The sequence below is a fragment of the Cololabis saira genome, chromosome 23 (assembly GCF_033807715.1).
Source record: "Cololabis saira isolate AMF1-May2022 chromosome 23, fColSai1.1, whole genome shotgun sequence".
Classification (NCBI taxonomy): domain Eukaryota; kingdom Metazoa; phylum Chordata; class Actinopteri; order Beloniformes; family Belonidae; genus Cololabis; species Cololabis saira.
Genome location: NC_084609.1, coordinates 30,158,819 through 30,184,137, shown reverse-complemented (window position 1 = coordinate 30,184,137; position 25,319 = coordinate 30,158,819). Strand labels below are relative to the sequence as shown.

General features: G+C 44.0%; 2 protein-coding genes across 2 annotated transcripts in view; one reads left to right on the top strand and one right to left on the bottom strand.

Annotated features, from left to right (window-relative positions):
• Positions 1–25,319, bottom strand: part of cog5 (component of oligomeric golgi complex 5) — a 45,789-nt gene that overhangs the window by 13,123 nt on the left and 7,347 nt on the right. The window contains exons 7-11 of the mRNA XM_061714622.1: positions 7,866–7,996; positions 6,564–6,723; positions 5,270–5,382; positions 5,103–5,180; positions 11–92 (exon numbers count right to left, since the gene is read on the bottom strand). Coding sequence (XP_061570606.1) covers positions 11–92; positions 5,103–5,180; positions 5,270–5,382; positions 6,564–6,723; positions 7,866–7,996 — 564 coding nt within the window. The remainder of the gene's footprint in view (positions 1–10; positions 93–5,102; positions 5,181–5,269; positions 5,383–6,563; positions 6,724–7,865; positions 7,997–25,319) is intronic.
• Positions 11,615–20,327, top strand: LOC133424003 (G-protein coupled receptor 22-like). Its single transcript, XM_061714359.1, has 4 exons — positions 11,615–11,985; positions 15,471–15,564; positions 17,498–17,644; positions 19,226–20,327. The coding sequence occupies exons 2-4, from the start codon at positions 15,505–15,507 to the stop codon at positions 20,273–20,275; spliced, it is 1,257 nt and encodes a 418-aa protein (XP_061570343.1). The 5' UTR covers positions 11,615–11,985; positions 15,471–15,504; the 3' UTR covers positions 20,276–20,327.

Genomic DNA, 25,319 nt, shown 5'->3' with positions numbered 1-25,319 from the left:
GCGGTCTCACCTTCAGTTGCTCTGTGAAACTCCTCTCCGAGTGTGGAGGTAACGTTGTTCCAGAAAGTGTAGAGTATGTCCGGCTGGCCTTCCTGTTGTCATAGAGACAAAAGAGAGACACTGGCTATCTGTAGCTGTTCAAAAGTTCAACTATCATCACCACCACCACCACCATCATCCTTCAAAAGTGTGTCAAGTTTGAGTCTTCCATTCTGAATACTCTGTTCTTATTCTTCATTGCTGAGGCTGGCTGACCTCAGCCTCCCTGTCCATGTCATCTCTGACTTGTAATCCCCGTCTCAATTCTGACTTATTCCATCCCTGTCTCATCTTTGATTTATCCACCTTATCTCCGTCTTATATCATCCCCGTCTCATCTGACTTATCAACCTTATATAATCTCGGTTTTATGTCATCCCCGTCTCATCTCTGATTTATGTCATCCCCGTCTCATCTTTGACTCATGTCATCCCTGTGTTACATCTGATTTATCAACCTGATGTTATCTCTGTCTTATATCATCCCCGTCTAATTTTTGACTTATTTCAACCCATGTCTCATCTCTGATTTATCAACTTTATATAATCTCTGTTTTATGTCATCCCTGTCTCATTTTTGACTTATTTCATCCCTGTCTCATTTTTGACTTATTTCATCCCTGTTTCATCTTTGACTCAGCAACCTTATCTCATCTTTGACTTATGTCATCATCAGTATGAAACACCAAACATGCCCCCGGGGTGTTTAAAGCAAAGTAGCACAGTTATTTTAAGATTGTACTGCCTTGAAGCTAACACTGCTAACCTAATTAATGATGCTGACTTCTAGCTGCCCTGGGACAGAAGCTCCTTCTTCTTCATGAAGCAGAGGAATTAGTTCCTAACCAACAGCCCAGGGTCCTCATTAATAAAGCTCGCCTGCGCACAAAACAGGGTTTGAAAGATGCACACACCACCTTCTACGCAAAGGTTGGGATTTAAAAAAAAAAAATAACCGAAAAATGTGTATCTTTACGCCAACCCTGACCCTCGCGCACGAACATTTTGAAGATATGGGGAACTGGCGACGCAGGCGGTGAGGTGGTGAAATGAAGCCAGATTCATGTCATACTTTTAATGCCCCCCCACAGTCTTTGGTTAACTGCCTCTCAGCCATAAAATCTTGGATGACAACTAACTTCCTCAAACTGAACAGCAATAAGACAGAGCTCATGGTTGTGGCCCCAAAGTCACTGCTCCGGAAGGTTGGAGATCTGCTCATCCAGGTGGACGGCTGCACCATCACGCCATCCTCCGAGGCCCGTAATCTGGGCGTCATCTTGGACTCCACCCTCTCCTTCCAGTCACACATCAAGTCGGTCACCAAATCTGCCTTCTATCACCTCAGAAACATTGCACGTCTCCGTCCCTCACTCTCTGACTCTGTGGCAGAAACACTAATCCACGTTTTCATCACCTCCCGACTGGACTACTGTAATGGAGTCCCGTCTGGGGTTCCAAGTAAAACCCTGGACAGGCTCCAGTACGTGCAGAATTCAGCTGCCAGGGTTCTCACCCACACCAAGCCCTGGCAGCACATCACCCCCACCCTCATCCACCTCCACTGGCTACCTGTTAAGTTTCGCATTCGGTACAAACTCCTGCTACTCACCTACAAATCCCTTCACACTCTGGCCCCCCAGTACCTGTCCGACCTCCTTCATCACCACACTCCCTCCCGGAACCTGCGGTCTTCAGACGCTGGTCTGCTCTCCATCCCCCGGACCAGACTGAAGACGTTTGGGGACAGAGCCTTCAGTGTTGCTGCCCCCACCCTTTGGAACTCTCTCCCCGCTGTAATCCGTGACTCCCCTTCTCTGGACAGTTTCAAAACCCAACTCAAAACCCACCTTTTCACCCTGGCTTTTCCCCATTAGTGCCCACCCCCCCCCCCCCCCTGTTGTTTTGTCCCGATGGTGTTTTGTTTTGTTTTTGTTTGTTATTCCTTGGTTTGCCTATGATCTGTAAAGCGACCTTGGGTTCCTTGAAAGGCGCTATATAAATGCAAGTTATTATTATTATTATTATTTTTTTTTTTTTTCAAAGGCTTTTTCATGCAAATAGATGATTTAAAAGGTATAGTCCTTGATGTTGGAGAGCTAGCAAGATTTGAAAGTGGCACCTCCTCTAAGCCCAGCCCCTTCCTCCCCCTCCCAGCTTTAATCCTGTTAAAATTCTAACGAATGAAACGGATTGGTCCAGGACCAGAGGCTTGGCAGGGGGGGAAAGAACCAATCAGATGCCTTCATGCCGCCCCCCCCCCGTCCCCCGATGCCTACGGCGTAGCCTACGCCTACGCCGTGGCTCTAGAGCCTGCAGCTCACCGCCACCCGCTCTCCGCTCTCGCCGGGATGGAGACGCCGGTGGGCAGGACGCACGTTTGGGTGGGCACAGCCCACCCCTGCCCCCCACCCCCTCCCCCTCCCTAAAACCGGCCTCGCTTACAGGTGAATGAGACATGGGGTAGTTTTGTTGAAAATGTGCTGTCCAAAATGTCCGGGAAAACTCGACTCCTGCAAATGCGCGTTCCCCAAAGTTTGTGGGGGCGTGGCTTTGGACGGAGCGCTGACGGGAGGGGGAGGAGGGGGCGGGGCTTAGAGGTGCCGCCACTTTCAAATCTTGCTAGCTCTACAACATCAAGGACTATGCCTTTAACAGCAGGAAGTCAGAATGTGCTTCCACATAGATCTATGTGTACGACGCTTCGACGGGAGAAAAAAACCTGTCAAATCACGCTTCCACATAGATAAATGTTGATGTCCATGTGGAAGCGTGATCTGACAGGGTATCATCCTACCGGCACGGCGTGTCCGCGGTGCAGGACACGCCGTGCCGGTGTCGTGCCAAAAAGTGATTGCCTGCCAGAATCTGATTTCTCCCCTGAATATGGGTCTTTTCACCTGCCAAAAATTGATTGAAGGCCAAATACAGTTAATGAAAAGTTGTTTCTACCTAAATATGATTTGATCTCATTCTTGAGCTTCATAATCTGAAAATCTGACGTTTCAGCACTATCGCTCAACGGGCTGCTGTGCGCGCTCCCGCGGCCAGAAATCAGATTCTGGCAGGCAACTCACTCGCTTTATTTTTGTTAGTGATGCCATTACTGTGACCACCAAATAATGTGGTTTTCCTGCCTCCACCTCATCCACAACATCTCCACACAGTTGATCGGCAGGTTCATTTATATGCAAATACAGTCGCCAGGTGCTTTGCATTCACCATTTATGGTATGAAGTGGGCGTGTAGAGGGCAGGATATGAGGCGAATTCACCTGCGCAGTCTTCCAGCTGGACTGTGATTTATAATGCGAACATTGCGTGCAGATGTGCGTGCACACGGTTTTATAAATCCAGATTTTTTTTTGTGCACGCAATTTTCGGATTTTGGGTGCAGGTGCACTTTTAGTATGAATCCTACACACTCTTTTATAAATTAGGCCCCAGACCTGTAGCCTGCTCAATGTAGTTGACCAACTGAAACAAGCTTGCTTATTTACTCCATGGCAGCTTGGTTGGAACAGCGACCGGGTCGGTCTAATTTCTGAGTTAACAACTTGGCTGGAAGAGTGACCGGGTCGGTCTAATCTCTGGCACTGGTTAAAAGTTTATTGTAAAAACTCCTTGCTTGAGCATGAGCATATTTGTGCTGTTGAGTAAATCCAGGTCAGATCGGGAGGAAGACTCCTAAGATACATCTGCAGCTCACCGATATGTTGATGTTCCCATGGAAACGCAGCGCTCGTATGCAGATGATGCTGCATTTAGACATGTCATTAGGTCTCGGATCACACCACCGTCTCTGGGTAATTACTGAGAGCTTTGTTTCCATGGTAATATCCTGAATCCCTGATGAGGCACGGTGTGGAGTTAAGACGGAGAATATGTGGCGATGGTTAGAGAGATGAGTTAAAGATGTCCCCAGGTTTCTGAAGTCTGAAGTTTCCTTCAGTCCACCTGGATCTTGGTGTGAAGGGTTTTTTAAGCAGAGGCTGTTTGTTTATGTTCAACACAGGGCCGTAAACAGGGGGGAGGTATTTCTCAGGTCTGTTTGTTGACTTTGAGAACACGAAAGGTCACAATAAAAATGTTCCAGCAACATCTTCTCCATATCTCTTTCCTTCCGTCAAATCTGCCGCCTACTTGTCCTGACCTGAGGAGCAGCAGCTGAAGGAGTAGTGAGAGTTGGAACCAAATATTATCCAACTGTAGAAGTGAAGAGGAGTTCCCCGATCAGTTTAACCCTGGTACTGTCTTTGGGTCAAAATGATTCATTCTCCTGTTCCTTCTTTCCTCCTGCTCTCTCCTTCCTTCTTCCCTTCCTCTTTTCTCCCTTCCTTCTTTACTCCCTTCCTTCCTTCTTTCATTCTTTTCTCCATTCCTTCCTTCTTTTCTCCCTTCCTCCCTCCTTTCCTCCCTTCCTCCCTTCCTTCTTTTCTGCCTTCCTTCCTTCCTTCCTTCCTTCTTCCCTTCCTTCCTTCCCTTCCTTCCTTCTTTTCCCCCTTCCTTCCTTCTTTTCCCCCTTCCTTCCTTCCTTTCTCCCTCCTTTCCTCCCTTCCTTCCTTCCTTCCTTCCTTCCTTTCCCCCTTCCTTCCTTCCTTTCTCCCTCCCTCCCTCCTTTTCTCCCTCCCTCCTTTCCTCCTTTTCTCCCTTCCTCCCTCCTTTCCTCCTTTTCTCCCTTCCTCCTTCCTTCCTTCTTTTCCCGCTTCCTTCCTCCTTTTCTGCCTTCCTTCCTTCCTTCTTTTCCCGCTCCCTTCCTTCTTTCCTCCCTTCCTCCCTTCCTCCCTTCCTTCCTTCCTTCCTTCCTTCCTTCCTTCCTTCCTTCCTTCCTTCCTTCCTTCCTTCCTTCCTTCCTTCCTTCCTTCCTTCCTTCCTTCCTTCCTTCCTTCCTTCCTTCCTTGACCTGAAGACAGCACAAGGGTTAAGATGGTCATCCTCCAGCTCTGAGCCAGAACACTCAGTTTACCATCCCAAACTGAAACTCTTCCCTTTTCTTAGCAGCGAGCTGAGCAGCTTCAGCCTAAACCCCTCCATGAATATGAAACCAAGTCAGAGGAACCCCCACCTTGATGATCTCATCCATGAAGCAGACGTGAGTGACGGGGTCTCTCTTCTTCATCAGGACCTTCTGCAGGTGCTGTACCTGCAGATGGATATCAGGATATCAGACAGAGCATCAGTGGACCAGGCGTCTCCCTCTCAGTCTTGAGGGAGTATCTCAGGTGTTTGTACCTGAGTGCAGGCAGCACAGATCTGGTCCATGAGCTTCTCCAGGTTGGTCCAGAGAGCAGCTCTGAAGGCTGCCGTGTTACCTGGAGTGGGCAGCACCGCCCTGCCTGGAGCCCCTGGAACAAACACCAGCACTGGGACATTAGGACATGGAGGTCGATGGAGAGGGACTCAACGCTCCTGACCCGGGCTTGGCTGCTGAACTTCTGACATGGACCAGCGGTGCGTCCGAAATGCCATACTAAACAGTATATACTCAAAAAGTATACTTCAGTTCGGCACACTTTTGAGTAAATATCAGTAGTATGCATTAATTGGGACGTACTACTCAGAGCCACACGGCACTTCCTGCCGTTGGGAGGGGGAGTTGTTACCATGGTAACCACTCCTGTCACAGCAGCAGTAGCAGCACCGCTCTTTCCCCTTTATCCTGGCCCAAACAAGATGACATTTCTCCTCCCACTTAACGTTATGCCATAAAACAATAACATTACCACTAGCTATCATTGGCTGCCTGTAGCTAGCTCATTCGTAAACTTTGCAAATACATCGACCCACACAATAATGTGATAAATGATGAACTCATCTGGTTAATATCTTATGGAAACCAAAATCACACCTACACTGCAAAAACTCAAAATCTAAACAAGAATGCGTCTTATTTCTAGTTAAAATGTCTCATTTTTAGTCAAAGAAATCTCATTACACTTAAAACAAGACTCATCACTGGAAAAAATCCACAATTTTCACCTGTTTCAAGTAGATTTTCACTTAAAATAAGTAGAAAAATCTGCCAGTGGATCAAGATTTTTTTGCTTGTAATGAGATAAATCTTGTCCCATTGGCAGATTTTTCTACTTATTTCAAGTGAAAATTTACTTGAAACAGGTGAAAATTGTCAAAAAACAAGTTATCTTTCTGGTAATGACTCTAGTTTTAAGTGTGATGAGATTTTTTTGAATAAAAATGAGACATTTTAACTAGAAATAAGACTGGTAAGATGTAGAGTTTTTGCAGTGTAATTACTCTCATTTGAATGGTAGCGTGATGGTGATGCTGCAGCTTTGCTTGGTACCGGTAACGTTATCCTCCATTTTTGTTTGTTGCTGTTTCTGCTAAGCTAGTGTCCATCAATCCATACGAATACATTTCTCAAGAATGAGTATGGATAGAGCATACTATTGTGTATGTACTAATGTTTCGGACGCACTAAAAAAATCTCACATACTGTTTTTGCTACTCATTAGGGTGAAAGTATGGGATTTCAGACGTAGCTCAGGTCCTGGTTGGTTCTCACCTCGGGGGTTTCCCGGCTGCATCAGTCTCTTGATGTCCAGAGTGTTGCTGATGTGGTCTTTTATGGTGGTCCGGTACCCGCCGACCACACCGTTGATGGTTTCCCTGAGACTCCCCAGGTTGTAGAAGACCTGCAGGGCGGTGCCCACCTGAGACGGGTTCTGACCCGGGACAGGAGAGAGGGAAGCTGCGTCACGCTCTATGATGTCAAACAGAAACTTTCCTTTCACTAAGCTTAACTTCTGTGCTGAAAAGAGAGATAAGCGGATATGAATCGTTTTAATTTAAACTAACTTCTTGAGCTGTTTGTTGTACTAACCGACCACACGCCAACCAGAACTAGAAGACATCAGAACTAGAGGTCATCAGAACTACGGGTCCAGAGATGCCCCGATACCGATATCGAGGCCGATACTGCTCTCATATACTCGTACTCGCAAACATTCTCCGCTACCACTTCATTGTTGTTGTAGTTACTGGTTAGTGACTCTAGGGGGAGATGTTGAGCTGCAGTCAGTGGTGATGAGGAGAGAGTGATACATGAGTGAGACTGGCAGCGCCGTTTCAGGCAACATAGCAACAATTAATGCAGCGGGACGTCAGCAGTGTGGACATATTTCAGAATAAGGGACGACAGAAGCAAGACAGACTGAAGCTACTGCTGCTAAGGAGTCAAGAGGAGGAAAGGAGAATACGTTGTTTAATACCAGCAACTTGATAAAACATCTCCAGACGCATCATAAAGCTGAGTATACGGAGTTTGCTAATAATACTGCAAGAATACAACAGCAACATTAGCTCAGGTTCTGCAAAAGAGACAGACAATGACAAGAGACAAGTTAAAATTACGGAGGCTCTAACCGTTATCTAGCGCTGGATGAGCAGCAACTGAAGTTGTAGAAGACAAAGGATTTCACCGTCTTCTCGACGCACTTGAGCCGCGATATGATGTTTCATTGACATGTTATATGTTTGATATTTTCTTAAATGTGAAGACAGTGCCAGTGTGGAGACTTTTTGTTTCCACAGAAAGATGATTTTTTGTTTAAAATAGTTATTCTACTCATTTTATTTATTTTTATTGAATTTATCTGTTGCAAATAAAACCTGTCTTCCAATTCGTTGCATTTTTCATTGCATTTTTAGCCTAGTTATTTTTGTGGTAGAAGTATCGGTACTCGGTATCGGCAAGTACACAAATTAAAATACTCGTACTTAGTGTGAAAAAAATGGTATGGGGGCATCCCTAACTGAAGCAGAGCTGAATCTGAGCTGGATCTCAGCCTGGGCCCCAGTCCTGTACCTGGATCTCCATGCCCTGCTCCAGCAGCCTCTTGGCCTGGTTCTCCACCTCCAGCCGGGCTCTGCTGATCAGGAGAAGGTCGTTCTCGATCACCTCGATCCCGCTCAGGTCCACCCCCTGAGACAGGTAGTCTGGAAGCAGAAAGCAGAAGAAACCACGTTAGAGTCGGGACAGGTGCAGCTTCTCCAGCTGCTGCAAACATCTGGTTTAATGAACACGCAGCAGCGTGTCGGAGGTCTGAGATGAAGAACATGGACGCTTCTCAGGACAGCAGGAACTGGATAGATCAGTGGGTTGAGCTGGTGCATTTACAGAGGCTATTCTGCCCTTGCAGGTAAGGTAAGGTTACTTTATTGATACCCGAAGGTAGATTTGTTTGCAGGTAAAAATGACTTACAACAACACCATACAGTACAGTGACAGTGACACAAGACAAACAGGAGAATAACAAAACAAAACATTGACGGACAAACAAAACAAATGCTCCAGATTGAATAAGCAATACAATACAATAGAATAGAAGACTTTATTGATCTCCCAGAGGAGAAATTCAATCGTGCAGCAGCCAAACACACACACGCTCAACGGTTTATACAAAAAAATTAAAATAGAAATAACCAATAAATAGCTAAATAATTAAAAAAGAGCAATATAAAATATAGAAAAATGAGCAATGTACAATAGAAAAAAATAGTTAACACAAAAAAACGGATAATATTTACATGTGCAAAAATACGTGAGGTATTTAGCGGACAAAGGTTATTGCACAATAGATGAATAAATAAATAAATAAATAGACCTAGATGGAGGATGGGAAATCATGTCCTATTTAGGGCATTAATAGCTGAGGGACAAAACTACATTTATACCTTTTAGTTTTGCACATAGGCATTTTAAACCTACGGCCAGAAGGGAGATACTGGAATTGGCTGTGTATCATCTGAGATGGATCAGCTAGTCTCTGTAGCTGTCCATTAAAGAGGCATCTAAGTTTAGTTCTAGCTCTCCAATTAGCTCACTGGCCACCTCACAATCTGATTAAGCCAGTTTTTATGTTTTAGGGGTAAGTTGCCAAACCAGGACGCTAAGCTAAAAGAGATTATAGATTCAATAAAACATCTAAGCAGTGTAGGTTGGAGTCGCGGCCTCTTTCCAGCGTATCTTCCCCCCTCTCTATACCCATTTCCTGTCGACCTACTTTGAATAAAGGCCATTAGTGACAAAAAATCTTTTAAAAAAAAAAACATGTTTATTTTGGCCAGAGATAAAAGTGGGACATCATGTGCAGCATATTCCTTTGGCAGCGGTTTTGGGTCACACATTCTTCCCGACACCCCCAAAAACTACTCCACTAGAAAACGCCCCAGAGGTAGGAGTGGGACATCAAGAGGGGTTAAAGGTGCTAAATTATTTTCAGTTTGCAATCGCACCCAAGCCATACAGTTAAAAATTATACACAGAATGCACATATCCCCCAACCGTAGATATCACTTCAATCCTACTAACTCCCCCACGTGCCTTAAATGCAAGATAGAAATTGGTTCCTAACTCAGTGTTTTTGGTCATGTTGTAAACTGCAGGTGTATTGGTCTGATGTGCATCTGAAATAGAAAAGATATTGGGTTTAAAACTGGAGATGGACCCTGTATATCTCGTATTGGGCCTCCCAACACAACACTTAACTTTCTCAAAAAATTTGAATATTCTGGGAATCTTAATCTTAAACTGTAAGCCATAATCAGCAATATTAAGATAATAAAAGTCTTGCAATATTTCAGTTGATTTGTAATGAATCCAGAATGTATGACATTTTTGTTTTTTTAAATTGCATTACAGAAAATAAAGAACTTTATCACAATATTCTAATTTTCTGAGAGAGTCCTGTATATCAGTGGTCTCCAACCTTTTCTGTACCGCGGACCGGTTTAATGTCTGACAATATTTTCACGGCCCAATCTAAAGGTGTAGCTGATAAAAACTAAATAAAATGACCGGCATTAAAAACTGTGGTATTTTCGCTATAGTAGTAGTAATAATAATAATAATAATAATAATAATAATAATAAAAAAAACATCATTTTTGAAGAAATAAAATGAAATAATGGAAATTGTAAATTACCTATAATATCAGTGTTTCTATAAATGTGTTTTTATGTTTGTTTTCTCATTAACGTTATTTAAAGCCAGGCTTTTATTTTATTGTTAGATATTAAGGAGACCGATATTTAGTGCTTTTATTTTGAAGGCGTCTCACCGAGACCTCGTAAACATCCGGCGCTTCGGACTTTAACGGTAAAAGTTTAACGGCAGTAGAAAGTGTGTCTGAAAGACTAAACTAGTGTCGGGAATGCTAAAGTGGAGCCTAAAACAAACAAACACCTGCTGATGAGGATTTGTGCAAATTTTATACCGTATTTATGTCCAGCTTGAGTTTGGTCGCTCATGTATTGTGGTAGCTTTATTGCCAACCGAGCGAGCAGCTGCGTCGGTCTGTATTTAAGTTAAACTTATATGAATGTAGAAAGACTAACTATTTTATTTTACTTTATTTTATTCCTTTATAGTTCTTACGGTGTGTTTGCAGTGTATTTACATCCAAGGAATAAAAACATTGTGAACCATCAGTTTGAGAGTCAACCATCATCAGTCGGGGATTCTACAGAAATGATTTTTTAATAAAAAATTATTTTTTCTCTCTGTGCGGCCCGGTACCAAATGACCGGGCCGTGGCCCGGGAGTTGGGGACCACTGCTGTATATGGATCTGAGCTGGTGGTTTTTTTTTTTTTTTGTTCTGTTTGTTTGCCTGTTTTGCTTGTTATTTCTGTGGATCATTATGTATCCATTCTTTACTTGTAAAAGTGAAAAATTAATAAAAATATTGTTTAAAATCCAAAAATAAAAAGGGATTAAAGGATTAAGGTGCTCAACAGAGCTGCGACTCAGTCTTAATGAATGCAGTTCTTACTTTGGCCACTAGGGGGCATGCTGCAGCATCTGGAAATGAAGCGTTGGAAAAACTATCCACCAGGAAGTGTTTGGTAAGTGTTTGTCAGCACCTCAAAAAGGAGTTGTTGGTGAAATACGAGGACACGCTGTACGCTCAGCTCGTCTTCTGAGCATCCGTTCAGCTTTTAGACAATAACTCATCATGACAACTTTGTGGAGAAGTCGTAAACATGGAACGTGACACCAACCGGAGCTCCGTCACATGTCCGGAAACTGGTTCCCATCCTGAACACTGATGTGGACCTGAAGAGGAAAGAATCTCGGCAGCAAAACCGCATGATCTGGACTCTGATCCATCACAGAGTCTTCAACGTCCAAGAGTGCTCTTGTTGCCATGCCGAAGTCAAACTGGGAGTCATTAACCAAAACAAACACAGATGGTGGATGAGTGAACGGAGTCCTGACACCCGACACCTGCCATCGGTGTTGCCATGGACACCGCTTTCTACCTGGATCGTAAACTTATGAGGAAAGCACTTCTTCTGGAGATGCAGAAAGAGAAACGAGGTGTATGGGATTACAGTTTCCTCTGCTGTGGGAGATGAGGATGAGAGGCTGAAATGTGCTTTGAAGAAACAAAGAGAGGGGATGAGTGATTCGGAGAGGAGAAGGAAGGAAGGAGGACGAAGGGCTGCCGGAGGAAGATAGGGATGACGAGGAGAGGAGGAGGCAGAGTCAGCACCTCCTCCAGTTTCATGCTTTCTTTCAGGATTAAAACTTCAGAGAAACCAGCGTCGGCCTCATCCCAACGCCCTCAGAGACCCTCAACAGAGAAGTCTGGGTCCCCCGCCGTGGACTACCATCAGTCTCTGTTAGGCAACGACACAGCGAGCGCTGACAGATCACTGGCAGCCGTCAGACTGATGAGAGGCTGTCACATAGCAGAGATTAGCCAGCTCCTGCTGCTGCACAGCGCTCTCAGCAGAGAGCCGGGCTGCAGACGTCCACGCGCTGAAAACACCTCCAGCCCCGGCTGCGTACCGCCACCCTGAGCAGCAGCTCTGCAGGAAACTCAGGAATACTCCATGGAGACCAGAAACAGCCTCACGCATCGACGTCCAGAGGTCGCAGTGGGATTTAAGTCTAGGAGAAACCACTTTCTTCCACACTAAGTAAGTACGTTTTATCTGTGCTGCACATGCAAACGTCCCGAACGGAGTCTACAAGGAAATACAAGAGATAGAAAAGGATGCACGAGTTAAATCAGGAGCAGGGTGGGAGAAGGTCAGGTGGTCCGTGGTACGAGGAGTACAGAAGCGAACAGCGGGGTGAAGGTGGGGGTTTGGAGCATGTTCAAGGTCCAGCAGCAGATATGGGTACCGGGGAGCTGAATAAACATGTAAAAAAAGTTGCCGGTCCATGAAGAGCCTCAAAACCAATCAATAAAACCTTAAACTAAAAGTCTACCATGTCTAAAATGGGCCGGTGTTCTGCCAATTTCTGCTGCTTTGCCAAAAAATGCTCCCTAATGGTTTTCTACCTTTGTAGAGCTACAATTTTACTGTGTTTTACTCCCTAAGCCACTTCCTTTTCCCCAAGTGGTCCTTGTCGCTTGCCAGGCCGTCATTGTAAATAAGAATGTTCTTAATGACCTGTCTGGTTAAATAAAGGCCAATGACTGAATGACTATCAAATAAAGCAATAGAATTGTTGTTTTTTCCTCTTTATCGTATAATGTTCACAAAGTGTAATACAATTCATGTCATGGGTAGTTTATTTTGAAGGATCCAAAACTCAACATCCCATATTATCAATTTTACATCGTCCAAGAAATGGTTGGCGTGGCAATCAAACTTTGAAAATGGACTGTGCGCATGCGCAGAACCACAAAGTAGCATTTCTCGGCAGGGAGCAAAGATTGGCAGAACACCGGTACCTGTCACCATTGCTGCTGCTATCTGGACATGATGGGATGAAGGCATGGGGGATGTTTTCCAGCTCATTTGTGCTTGGATTCTTGGCCATTTACAGGTTTATTTGACAAACCTGATCTCAAGCATCTTACATAGATCTAAAACTGCAGTCAAGGGACCTAAAGCGAGTAGATGGCTCATCAGGATCAGAGTGTATTTCCTTCCACTCCAGCTGTATAGCAGGCTGCATTCATCACTGTAAAGCCCAGGAAGTTGTGCAGCCCTGCTTTCGTACTTCCTGACCTGAGTCAGCAGCAGACGTAGGTTGATGTGGTGCAGACACCTGTGTAGCATCATCAGCATCATCAACATGCTGTTACTTTACCCTGGAATTCTGATTATGAAGGCTGCTGGTTCCAGAGGTGGAAACAAACTACTTTACCGTGTGTTAAAGGAGGTCAAAGAACAGGAGGAGTTCATCAAGTCAAAGGAGGAAGTTCACTTTTCCGAAATGAGAGAAATTTCCAAAAAATAACCGGGAAATATGCATAATTGTAAAGTTTCTCTTTCTGGATGACCGGCTAAACGTCTGCTGCTGAGCATCTGGAGCTGCGGTACAGTTGAATGAAGAGGAGAGCTCTGGTGGGAACCATCCCGCATTCGTTCAAGGTTAATAGTAAACAAGATTCAAATTGGGGAGAGAAAAAAAAGGTCTCTGAAATAAGACCGGCATCAGTTGGGCACCCAGTCAGCCCAAGCCCCGGAACCAGAATCAGAATCTGAGAGGGGAACATCTCTAATGCATTTAATCTGCTCAGTCCACAAAAGATCAGCATCTCAGTTCAACTAATGACACGGAAGAGTATTAGGGCCATGCAGGAGAAAAAAATATCTGAGTCAAGTGCGAATCAAGTCCCTTTGACTCGCATACAAAGTTATTTTGACACAGCACCATGGCACACAAGCTTTGTCCTGGTACAAACTTTATCCGGACACCGTGGTTTCTCTGAAATGGGTCTGAACTGAACCAGGAGACTTGGGTACAGAAAGCACTTTGCTTTTCCAGGGTCTGCGTGAAAAAAAGCACAGAGAAGCTAGAAACCATCAGTCCTCTGTAGTCTGAACCAGAACCACAACTAAGATCATCCAGGAAGAAGCCAAGGAACATCCGTGACCCAAGTGTATGTGTCTGAGCCCCGGGGAAACTCTGCCTACCTCAGGATTTCAGACCTTCAGATTTGAGGAGCTAGGAGGATTTTAAATTTCTAAGGTTCAGTCTCCAAACCTCCTACTTCTGATCTGGGTATTGAAAGAAAAAAAAGGGGGGCGAGTGGAGTCGGGCTGAGTAGGTACTAGTGGAAAAGCGTCGCTGGACAGCAGGGCCTGGAGTAGAGAGGGAGATTGTTCTGGGGGGATGACACAGCGGACAATGAGGAGACAGAGCATGCGGGCATGAAAGAAGCAATTGATCCTGGACAACGGATGCTGCAGACCACGGCCCCCCGATGAGGGGGGAGTTACTGCTGCTGCTTGTGTGTCTTCACCCGAGCACCGCCAGCATCCTCACAGCTACCGCTGAGCCCAACGCTTCTCCTTCACCAATGTCCAGCTCAGACCAGCTGGACGGTGGACGACCTGAAGTCAAGAGTGACGGCGCCATAACAACCTGACAAGCTCCTGCTGCTTTCAGTGGTGCAGGGAGGGAGGGGTGAGTCGCCCTGACATCACACTATGACATCACAACACCACCCTGACATCCAGGCTGAAAACCAGAAGGTCCAAGTACCTGCTTCTTTCAGGGTCAGCAGGAAAACCCAGAGCAGCAGATCTCAGCAGATGTGTTCCAGCTGGAAAAACTTCCACGGGACCCAACGCAAATCTGGCGGGAGCGTGTAGTTTGAACTTTGCTGCGGGCTAAAAAAAACACTGCAGGATCAGGATGTAGTCTAGCGACAAGATGGAAATCAATGAGGTTGAAAAAAACCTCAAACAAGGTCTTTACAAAACAAAGACAAAGCAAGTCAGACAGACAGATATTTGGAGAAACTGCGTTTAGTGTCTGTGGAGCATCTTGGAAGAGAGACGAGGGATTGAAACCTCAGTCGGTCAGAAACATTCTCTTCCTCCAGGAATATAATGGCCAAGTGATTCATTTGTTAAATTAATTTGTTAACTTAGTTTATTTTATGTTATTTATTAGTGTTATTTGAGTCACTCACAGCTACTCTCGTTGCTATAACCTCAACCACATAATTGATCCGTGCAAGAAAGTTGAAATAGCTTGTGTGATGATGACAATGATGGATTTGCATCTAACTTTGGGTCAGGTGACCTATGAACTGTCAATCATCCATCAAGCTCCACAATTATCATGTTAACATTAAATCAGATACATTTGTCCAGGACATTTCTCTTGCAGGATGGGAGAAGACACTAAATCAATGCATCTCTATTATTGTGCAGCATGAATTAAAAAAAAACAAGACAGACAACCTTTCCAGACATTTTGGGAGTTGTGCAGTCTTCGCATGAAGTAAAAAGAAAGAATCTTGAAGAGGATCTTTCAAACAAGAAGGTGGAGTCCAACTCCAGGTTCTTAGACTGACCATGTGGGCTTTCTGAAGACATGAACGATACCAAGAATCTTTGGGAGGCAGTACTGACCCCGTCATGTTGCAGATTTTAACTCAAACCCACTGAACCAGGTTCAGTTCTGACCAAAGAATCCTTTTCTCTGTCGTTAGGATAAAGCACGACTCCGCGCTCATCTCTGCTGCTATGACCAACATGACAGGCCTGGACACGCACTCTGAGGTTGTTCATCCAATCAGCTTCCAGGTACGTCACACATGACCCGGAATTACATTCAGCAGATGCTTTTATCCAAAGAGATAGTCAGGTAGGGAAAACAAGCTCTAGTAAACTGCAGATTCCAGAGAAAGTGCAGTCCAGACACCACTCCGTGTGGTTACAGAGAGAGCAGTTGAGGATATGAGGAGGGTTTTCAGGAGCTTCTTGACCATAGAGAGGGTGGACTGCTCTGGACAGATCTCCTTGTCTGAAGAGAGGACAAATCCAGTCCATGGTCTTGTGATGAGTTCAACCCACAGAGAAGGGGATAAGCCCTTTACGATTGAGTTAAAGGGCTAGTCCCAATACACCCACTACCCCTAAATTTTGCGCGTTCCTGTGATGGTAGTGGTGTCCCAATTCCTCTTTGCATGTAGGGATAGTGGACATAACGAGGGCTACGGTGTATGAATCTAGCCCTTCAGATCGAGGGATTTCAGATGCTGACTCGCCGACCGAGGGCTAGAGAAAATTTCCCAGAATGCTTTACGTCATCATTTGCAGACCGAATCAAACAAAAAACATGGCGGACATTTCTCATTTTTAGTCAATAAAATCAATATTTTGAGTTAGTTTCTGCATAAAAATGCGTTTTGATTACATTTCTAGCGAGAAATATATATTTTACTTTCATAATATTCACTCGGTGAATGTACATAATCACTCGTTTTTTCAGATCTCGCCAGAATAAAGGTTGATTTATGGTTCCGCGTTACACCAACGCAGAGCCTACGGCGTAGGTTACGTGGCGACGTGCGCCTTACGGTGCGCGTCGCCGCGTAACCTACGCCGTAGGCTCTGCGTTGGTGTGAATATTATGAAAGTAAAATATATATTTCTCGCTAGAAATGTAATCAAAATGCATTTTTATGCAACTCAAAATATTGTTTTCAACCTGATCTCACAAAAATCTGTGAAATGCCCAGGACCGCTTACGTACCCGAACATAAACCACGCAGTGACGTAGCAAGTGGTGTCCCAATCCCTAGGGAACATTACAAAGCCCTACGCCTGTGGCTTCATTTTGAGGGCTAGTGGTAGTGAGTAGGGTGAACATTGGGATTGGCCCTAAGTAAGCCGGTGGGGAACCTGAAGTCCATTAGTGGGTGATTGGAGCAGACACAGGTAGCCAGAGAACTAGGGATGGAAATTGATACGATTTTTACGATTCTGATTCCATTTTCGATTCTGCTTAAACGATTCGGTTCTTTCTCATCGATTCTCATTTGAGATTCCACATGAATGGGGCCAATTAATTAAATAATTATTTGCAGTATTATTATCCAAGGACATGCTAACATTGCTCCTGCTGCTGCTGCTGGGTTGAGAATTACTGACGTCGGTCCGGAGCAAATCAAAACGTGACATCTATTGATTGTTATTGCAGTGCTGTGTGCGCAAATGTTTTTGCATGTTGGTAGTATTTCCTCCCTTTGATGAAATATTCACTTGGCAAGTATTGCAAGTTCCGAGTTGTCTTTTTTTTACTGAAATGTAACCAAACTTTTGAGCGTTTGTATCACTTGGGTCTCATGTGTACTGTTTATGCTGGCAACGGCAACGCGAGTAAGCTACGCAACATCGTCATTCGACGTCATTCGTGCCCACTGGAATTGAAACGGGAATCGTTTACAAAATTTGCAAATAATTCCAAGGAATTGAAAAACTGGGAACCGCTTCTGAACAAGAACCGTTTCTCGATTCCCGTCCCTACAGAGAACATCAATGGATGATGAAAGACCAGACTCCGTTCTGGAGCTTTTACAGAGGATTGGTGGAACAAGCTGCAAGGCCAGCTAGGAGGACATTTGTGTTGTCACACATGGGGCATTTCTTGTTGTCATTTGGTTGGTGAGAAAACAGAAAAGATCTGAAGAAATGCTTGCTACTCTGACTCTGAGCCCTGCTGTTTCTGCTGAAGATCTTTCTGACAGCCTTCCTGGTTCTGGAGATCGCATTGGGCCTGAGCTCCAACCTGACGGTGCTGGTGCTATACTGCCTGAAGCAGAACCTGGTCAGCTCCGTGTCCAATATCATCACTATGAACCTGCATGTGCTGGATGTTCTGGTGAGTCCACCTTGTGTTCAGCATGATGCTTAAACTGTTAACCCCACAACTTTAAAACGATGTATAAATCCAATATAATCGAAAGATACAGAACATTAGTGTGATACAAAACTATATATATATATATATATACATTGTTGTTGCAATAATAATATTTATACAAAAAAACGTAATGATTGGTCTTTGGTTTCCTTTTGTTTTCACTCTTCTAGAGACTGTTTTTGTTTCCTCTAAGCATTGATTATTTAATTCAATTCAATTTTATTTATATAGCGTCTAATACAACAGATGTTGTCTCTAGACGCTTTCCAGAGATCAGAGATTTACTTTCTCTGTTAGTTGTTTTTCTTAGATCAGTCTTCTGTTTTTTTTTTTTACTTGATTTTTCTGTCATATTTACGTTTGTCTTCCTTCTTGTTTTGCATGTGTGTTTACTTTGCTGTTTTTTGTTGTTGTTGTAGATTGTTTGTCCTTGTTGTATTAGTACAGTAGTAGTACTATGAAGTAAACAAAGTTAAAAAGGGAAGGAACAATAAGCTTAGGCTTCAGCTACACCTTTTGGTCGGTTTATTCCTTACTTCTTTTTTTATTATTTCTTTCCTACAAAAGGACATGAAATGCAATGTATTTATCAATGGAAACTGATTGACCAAATAAACTACTTCTAAACTTCTAAAACCCAGTTCTTCTGGTCCTTCAGAGAGTTATGACAGCTGCAGTGGTCCAACATTATAAAATAAATAACGCAGTTCATAATTTGTTCCATGTGACAGGGTTCTTTGAGCATTATAAAAAAAAAATTCCAAAAGGAAAAGGAAGTGACCCGCAATCTGAGTTTAACACGACTTAAACCAATTAATTCTTAATTTGTTCTAAAAAAAAATAAAACACAAAAAGATCAAAACCCTTTCCATGTCCAAACTGACAATGTCCATAACCAGTTCTATTTACAGTCCAACACCAAGTCCTGATCTTCACGAGGTAACATGACGGAAATATTCACAGAAAAAGAAAAGAAAAACATCCATCCGATTTCGTTGCCCCAGCATCCAGCGTAATTTAGCAATGTGGGTCATTAATCCAACACCAGTGTCAAAAGATCTCTACATGTCAACTTTAGCTGCAAAGGCATTAAAAAAAAAAAAAAAAAAAAATCCAGGTCTTGCAACCGTCACCTTCCTAGTTTAAGAAAAAATATATATAAGTGCATAAAAAGTGTTTATGTATAATTATTATTGTTATTATTCCTGGATATTCTGTTTCTATCTTAATGAAGAGACTTTAAAATAAACATGACCGGTCATTACAACTCTGATAAAAGAAGACTAGGGTGTCTAAGACTCTTGTACCATGACAATTACAAGGGGTCACAAATGGAACCTTGAGGAACCCCACAAGAGAGGGGCAGCACCAGAACATTCTTCTAACTCAGGTCCATCGCTCAGTGCTGGCAAACATTAACTCAACATGAGCATTCCTGAAAACAACACTCACGCTCCAGTTTATGTAATTGTGGAGTACGAAATTACAGAAGAAAAATGTCTAGTGGTGTATCCTGACAGATTCCTCTTCCGTCTCCAGGTGTGTGTGTGCTGCATCCCATTGACAGCAGTGATGGTACTTCTTCCATCAGCGGCAAGAACGGCCATGATCTGCTGTTTCCACGAGGCCTGCGTCTCCTTTGTTAGCGTGGCCACTGGTACCAACGTGCTGGCCATCACCATGGACCGTTACGACATCTCAGTACGGCCTGCCAACCGTGTTCTTACTATGGGACAAGCCGTGGCGGTGCTGGGATCCATCTGGACTTTGTCCTTTCTCAGTTTCCTGGTTCCGTTCGTGGAGGTGGGCTTCTTCATGGGCTCTGGTACTGACCTGAACCAGACCACAGAGGTGCCGCTGATTCATACGAATGAATATTACACAGAGCCGGGTCTGTACTATCACCTGCTTGCACAGATCCCTATATTCTTCTTCACAGCTGTGGTGATGCTGCTCACGTACTACAAGATCCTTCAGGCATTAAACATCCGCTTTGGAACACGCTTCCAACATAGCCTCCCCAAAAAGAAGCCGAAGAGCAGCAACACCATGTCTCTGACCACCACCACACAACCGGAGTCTACGGAGCCTACCCAGAGCAGCACGGGGGTCCGGGCAGCTGCAAACCCACCTTTAGGCATGTGTGCATCAGTGTCTGTCATCATTGCATTACGACGGGCAGTGAAGCGTCATCGGGAGAGAAGGGAGAGGCAGAGACGGGTCTTCAGGATGTCTTTTCTCATCGTCTCCACCTTCCTTCTCTGCTGGAGTCCAATAACAGTGCTGAACACCATCATTCTCAGCACTGGACCAAGTGATCTGATGGTCCGCCTTCGCCTGGCCTTGCTGGTCATGGCCTACGGGACCACAATCTTTCACCCACTCCTCTATGCCTTCACTCGGCAGAAGCTCCAAACGGTCATCAAGAGCAAGATGAAGAAAAGGATAGTGTCTGTTTTGGAAGCTGAACCCTCACCAAACAACGTGGTCATACATAACTCCTGGATTGAACCCCGGAGGAACAAGAAGGTCACCTTTGAGGACACGGAAGCCAGACAAAAATGTTTGTGCCCTCAGGATGGAGAGTGACAGAATACTTATCCAGGACCGGGTTTTGGGGCAACTGCCTAAGCAGAGATCCCCAGACCCCCAGATCTTGCATTGTCAGCTGACAGAAATGATCTCTCTATCCAGTTCTGGGTTTTCTCTGAGGCCTACTTCCAGTGGGAGCTGTCTGTCCTGACCAGAAGTCCAACCCACCTCTTCATCTTTCAATGTGAAGGATCAATGACTTTACTCTGAGCCCACGCTGCCGTCACAGGAAGCTCAAAAGCTTACATCACCTACCGTTCATTTGTTGGAAGTGTTGGAAATGGTTACTCCAGAGAGACCAACAGAGGATTAACCTAACTGTACCAATGTGAAATACAGGCTTTCCACTCAGAGGGGTCCAATGACAGATTGACGAGGAAGATGGCTCCAAACCTTTGTTTGTGGAGGAATCCATAGAATTAGTTTACCAAAGGGCTAGGAGACATTAGGGTGAAGAAAAAAAATGTAGCATTCAAGCGCTAGGACAAGGTCCCATTAAACCATGAAGAGCATTCATGCTGGGCTGCTTTCAGACTACAGGACTTCCAGCATCATCAGATGGCTGTGCTAAACGAGTCTTAAATTGGTCATGGTGTTCACATTAAATGACTCATGGGTGATTTTTGAGGGAGTTGGGGGGGGTCTGACAGTGATTCATTCACATAGTACCACATTTGATCAGATTTTATCAACGAAACAATCTCTCAACAATACACTGACAAGCATCATAATGAGAACTGTTGGGCAACCAGCGCTCTGCAATTAATCTTCAACCAGTTGGCAAGGTCAGGCGCCAACCTTGTTTGATTGTGGGATGTTGTACAATGTTGTCAAAGACGGTTCAGTCACACCAGTACCTGAGAATATGTGAATATGAGAATATAATATTTGTTCTCTGGTTGTGTACTTCAGCCCCAGATGTTTCTGTATTATATTTATTTGTCCGAATTTGTAATAAATAAGTAAATGAACAGCATGGGTCACTGATGTTATTGCACCGTAAGTCAAACGCTACACACCATAAAACAGCTGGACACATGCAAAATGTGGATGTTGAAGAAAGGCTGGATTGTACGATGAAAGACATTCCAGAACTCAACTACATTTTGTGCAGACGAAATGTCATGATTTATGCTGTTTCTGTATTAGCTCTTCAAAGGAAGCCTGGCTCTACCGAAGCTTCTCTGTAAGTTGCAGGAATTTGCTTGTGCATACACATGTTCATGCACGTGTGTGATGTGTGAAGTGGAAGTGCGTGCTGGTTCAGATAAGTCCGAGTGGCTGAGAGATAACTGCTGGCAGACACTATGAAGGCCTCAATATCACCTCTCTGATGATAGCAGAGGGTCACACGGCAGATCTACCACCACACCGACCTGGCCATCAGTGTTCCGGGTCAATGATTCTGACCACAGGAGGTCAGGGCAACATGGGAGAGCCTGGGGCCACTTGTAAAACCCTCATATGGCGTTTTTCCACTAGCACCTACTCGGCTCTACTCAACTCAACTCAGCCTGGTTTCTTTTCCATAACAATTCAGCACCTGGAGCAGAAGTAGGAAGTTGTAGTGAAGCTGCTGTGACGTATTTGACAACAACACTAAAGATGTAGAACCTGGAGGAGACGATAGATGTGCTGCTGGGTCTGTGGCTTGTGTTCCATATCAAGGTAAAAAATGAGATCAAGAGAAGCTTCAAGCAGCGCTGCTTTTTTTTGTTTGTTTGTCTCGTCGCTGCTGAAAAGTCAGCTGGAGCCACGAGCAGCTGGTTTAATATCATTTTATCTGACAAAAACTGCCTCCATAAGAACCGCAGGTCTGGATTCAGCCCCTAGTGGTCAGAAGAGGAACCGCAGGTCTGGATCCAGACCCTAGAGGTCCACTGCAGTTTCCTTTACTTCCAGGTGGGTGATAGTAGTGAAAACCACAGGTTGTCCCTTCCTGTGAACATGTCTTTGGTTCATTGAGTTTTCTCCAGCTTACAGACAGCGTCACGCTGGCTGTCGGCCGGCGACAAGCAGCAGAGGGGTGTTGGATGAAGAACGTGGATGATGAAGCGTGACGGCTGCTGTAAACATGTTTTTGCAGGAAGTGAAGAAACAAAGCAGAGCTGAGGAGGTGACAGAGCTGCATGTTTTACAGTGTTCCTGCAAATGAACATGCCGTTTCTGTCTTCGGCGCTCAGTAACACCGACGGCCTGACATAAACAACTGCTTCACTGCCATTAAAACCTGCCTGAGGCTCCCTGAAAACCAGCAACACATCAAAGACAACTGTAGTACAGTCGACAGCTGTAGTACCAGAGACAGCCGCAGTACCGGAGACAGCCTGCTGGTGTGTTACACCAATGCAGAGGTCATGCGGGGGTTTTCTTCACTTCCACCAGTGTATGTTAAAAATAGGGGTGTAACGATACACTAATCTCACGATACAGTACGATACACGATATTGAGGTCACGATAACGATACGATATTATAGCAGTATTTTTTAACAACCTTGAATGAGGAACATATGACTGGAAAAAATTGTCTTTTATTTGAAAGACACAAAATACAAAACAATGCTGTGTGTTTGTCCTATTGTTACAGTTTGTAATGCTTTATAACTGTTTAAGTTTTAAAGAGAAAGCCAGGACAACCATTTTCCACAAACTGAACTAAAAGTAAATGTCAGGTTTGCATTATGCATCCTCAGTTTCATACAAGTACAAATATTTTGCCACAAACTGAATAGTTTCTCTCATGTATGATCTGACTTTTTTCTTTTCCAGAAATTTAACAACTAAAATTAAATAAATAAAAGTAAATAAATACATACAATTTTACATCATAAAAAGATTGATTCATGGCATGCTCACCTTATAAGTGTAAGAGGAGATTTATTTTTGTTAAGAAGGTTATTTTGGTAATTCAGGGTTCATTATTTTATAAATATATTGTTTATATTCTGATGTAAATCAGAGACTATAATGACACTAGTCAGTTTATCTGTAGTGATTAGTCTGTTTTAGATTGGGCGGAGTGATACGCCACAGTACGGCACTAGCTGCTGTGTTGATGTTCTAAAATTTAATAAGGTAAGGCTTAACTCTCCGTCCCGTGATCGGGACGCAAAACGGTACTACCCGTATTTTCTGGACTATAAACCGCACCTGCATACAAGCCGCATCCGCTCTATTTAAAAAAAAAAAAAGATGCAAGCCGCAGATATTTATGTTGTTAGATTAGATATTTACTACATGTACAGAAGGATTTTGACTGTAAATGATGTACATGTTTGTACCTAAATAGATCCTTTCCTAACAGTGTCTTTTAACACGGCAGCAACTTTGCTGATTAAAACGGGACAGAACCAAGAGAAAATAACCGCTATTTATTTATCTATTTATCCGTTTGAAATCTGCTTCTACTTCTATCTGCTAAAGAAGAAGTAGCGTCTTCTTCTTTGCATTTATTTTGTCTTAGTTTTTATTTAGGAAGAAAAATCCACGGAATAGCTGCACCTTTGTATAAGCTGCATGGTTGAAAACCTATGAAAAAAGTAGCGGCTTATAGTCCAGAAAATACGGTAGTTTCTTCTTAGCGGAGTAAGACTTTGGTCCGCGGGTCGAGGCGCGGTCGGCACAAATACACTGCGCGTTACAAGTCAACACAATAGATTAATATTAATAACCCAATATCGCAATACAGTTTGTCACCTCCACGACACGTATCGTGATGTTTTTGTATCGCGAAATTTCGTGGCACGATATATTGTTACACCCTTAGTTAAAAAACAAACAAAAACACAAGTAGCTTCTTCTTTTATCCTTAAAGGGAAAGTTTGGTTTTTTACAACCTGGACCTTATTTCTGGCATTTTTTATGGTCGTATACTCACCCAGGCAAGTTTGGTGTCATTTGGAGTCCTTCGGAAGATATTAGGGGTTTTTTTGCGAGCCGCTTCTCCATATAACGGTAGTGAACGGGGCACAGCGGGACACAGCAGACACAGCTCTGTGTACAGCGTTCACTACTGTTAGTTTACTGTTAGTTATTTGAAACATGTCTGAATATTTGTCAAATTCTGAGGTTGTGGACGACGACTTTGAATATGATGGACGTCCTTACCGTTTTGAGCCAGAGTATACGGCTGAAGAGCTCACTGAACGGAGGACAGAGTGCGCGCACAGAGATGACGTCATGAGTTCAGAGGTCTTGTTTACAAACGGATTTATTTATTACACAGACAGCGCCGCAATGTTACAACAGGTCCTGGAAGCAGATCTAGTGATTCATAAAAGAAATGAAGAGTTTCGCGGCAATCATGTGTTATTTAGATGCTGCATCGTCTGTGTCCCTCTGTGCCCCAGGCGCTACCGTTATATGGAGAAGCGGCTCGCAAAAAACCCCCTAATATCTTCCGAAGGACTCCAAATGACACCAAACTTGCCTGGGTGAGTATACGACCATAAAAAATGCCAGAAATAAGGTCCAGGTTGTAAAAAGCCGAACTTTCCCTTTAATTCCATTATTCTTTTGTGTCTACTTTTATGCTGCTGGCCGTGTGTGAACAGCAAAACTGCACATCATCACCATCTTGTGGTCGGCTGTGCTATTGGTCGAATCAACGGTTCTTGTGTGGCGCTACAGTGTAATGGATGGCGGCGAGGAGACGGTCAGCCCTGTTAGAGGTTCTTGTCTCTGGGTTTACTTCAAATCCTTGCTAATGGAAACACATCTTATACTTTTTCCCATTTTTCTCAAAAGTGCTGGAAAAAGCGGTTGGCACTCAGCTTCAGGACCAATTACAACTACACAATCTGTTTCTGGTATGCTGGTTCTCCTTCCCTTACTCTACTACTAGTTCACCAGATTTTATGAAACCAGCTCCACTATGACATCGGTGGATATGCACTGCTTTGGACTGGTTCACATCCTACCCGTCTAGCAGGATGGAATCTGTCAAACATGGGGGACGCCAAGTCCCAGCTCCTTCCTGTCACCTGTGGTGTTCCCCTAGGGCCTGTCCTTGGTCCACTCCTTTTCATTTTATATATACAG

What these genes read in the sequence shown, in the direction of transcription:
- LOC133424003 (XM_061714359.1), top strand. Translation starts at nt 15,505, where the DNA reads ATGACCAACATGACAGGCCTGGACACGCACTCTGAGGTTGTTCATCCA. An exon ending in TTCATCCAATCAGCTTCCAG is followed by an intron (nt 15,565 to 17,497) that starts GTACGTCACACA and finishes TTTCTGCTGAAG; the next exon opens with ATCTTTCTGACAGCCTTCCT. An exon ending in TGCATGTGCTGGATGTTCTG is followed by an intron (nt 17,645 to 19,225) that starts GTGAGTCCACCT and finishes TTCCGTCTCCAG; the next exon opens with GTGTGTGTGTGCTGCATCCC.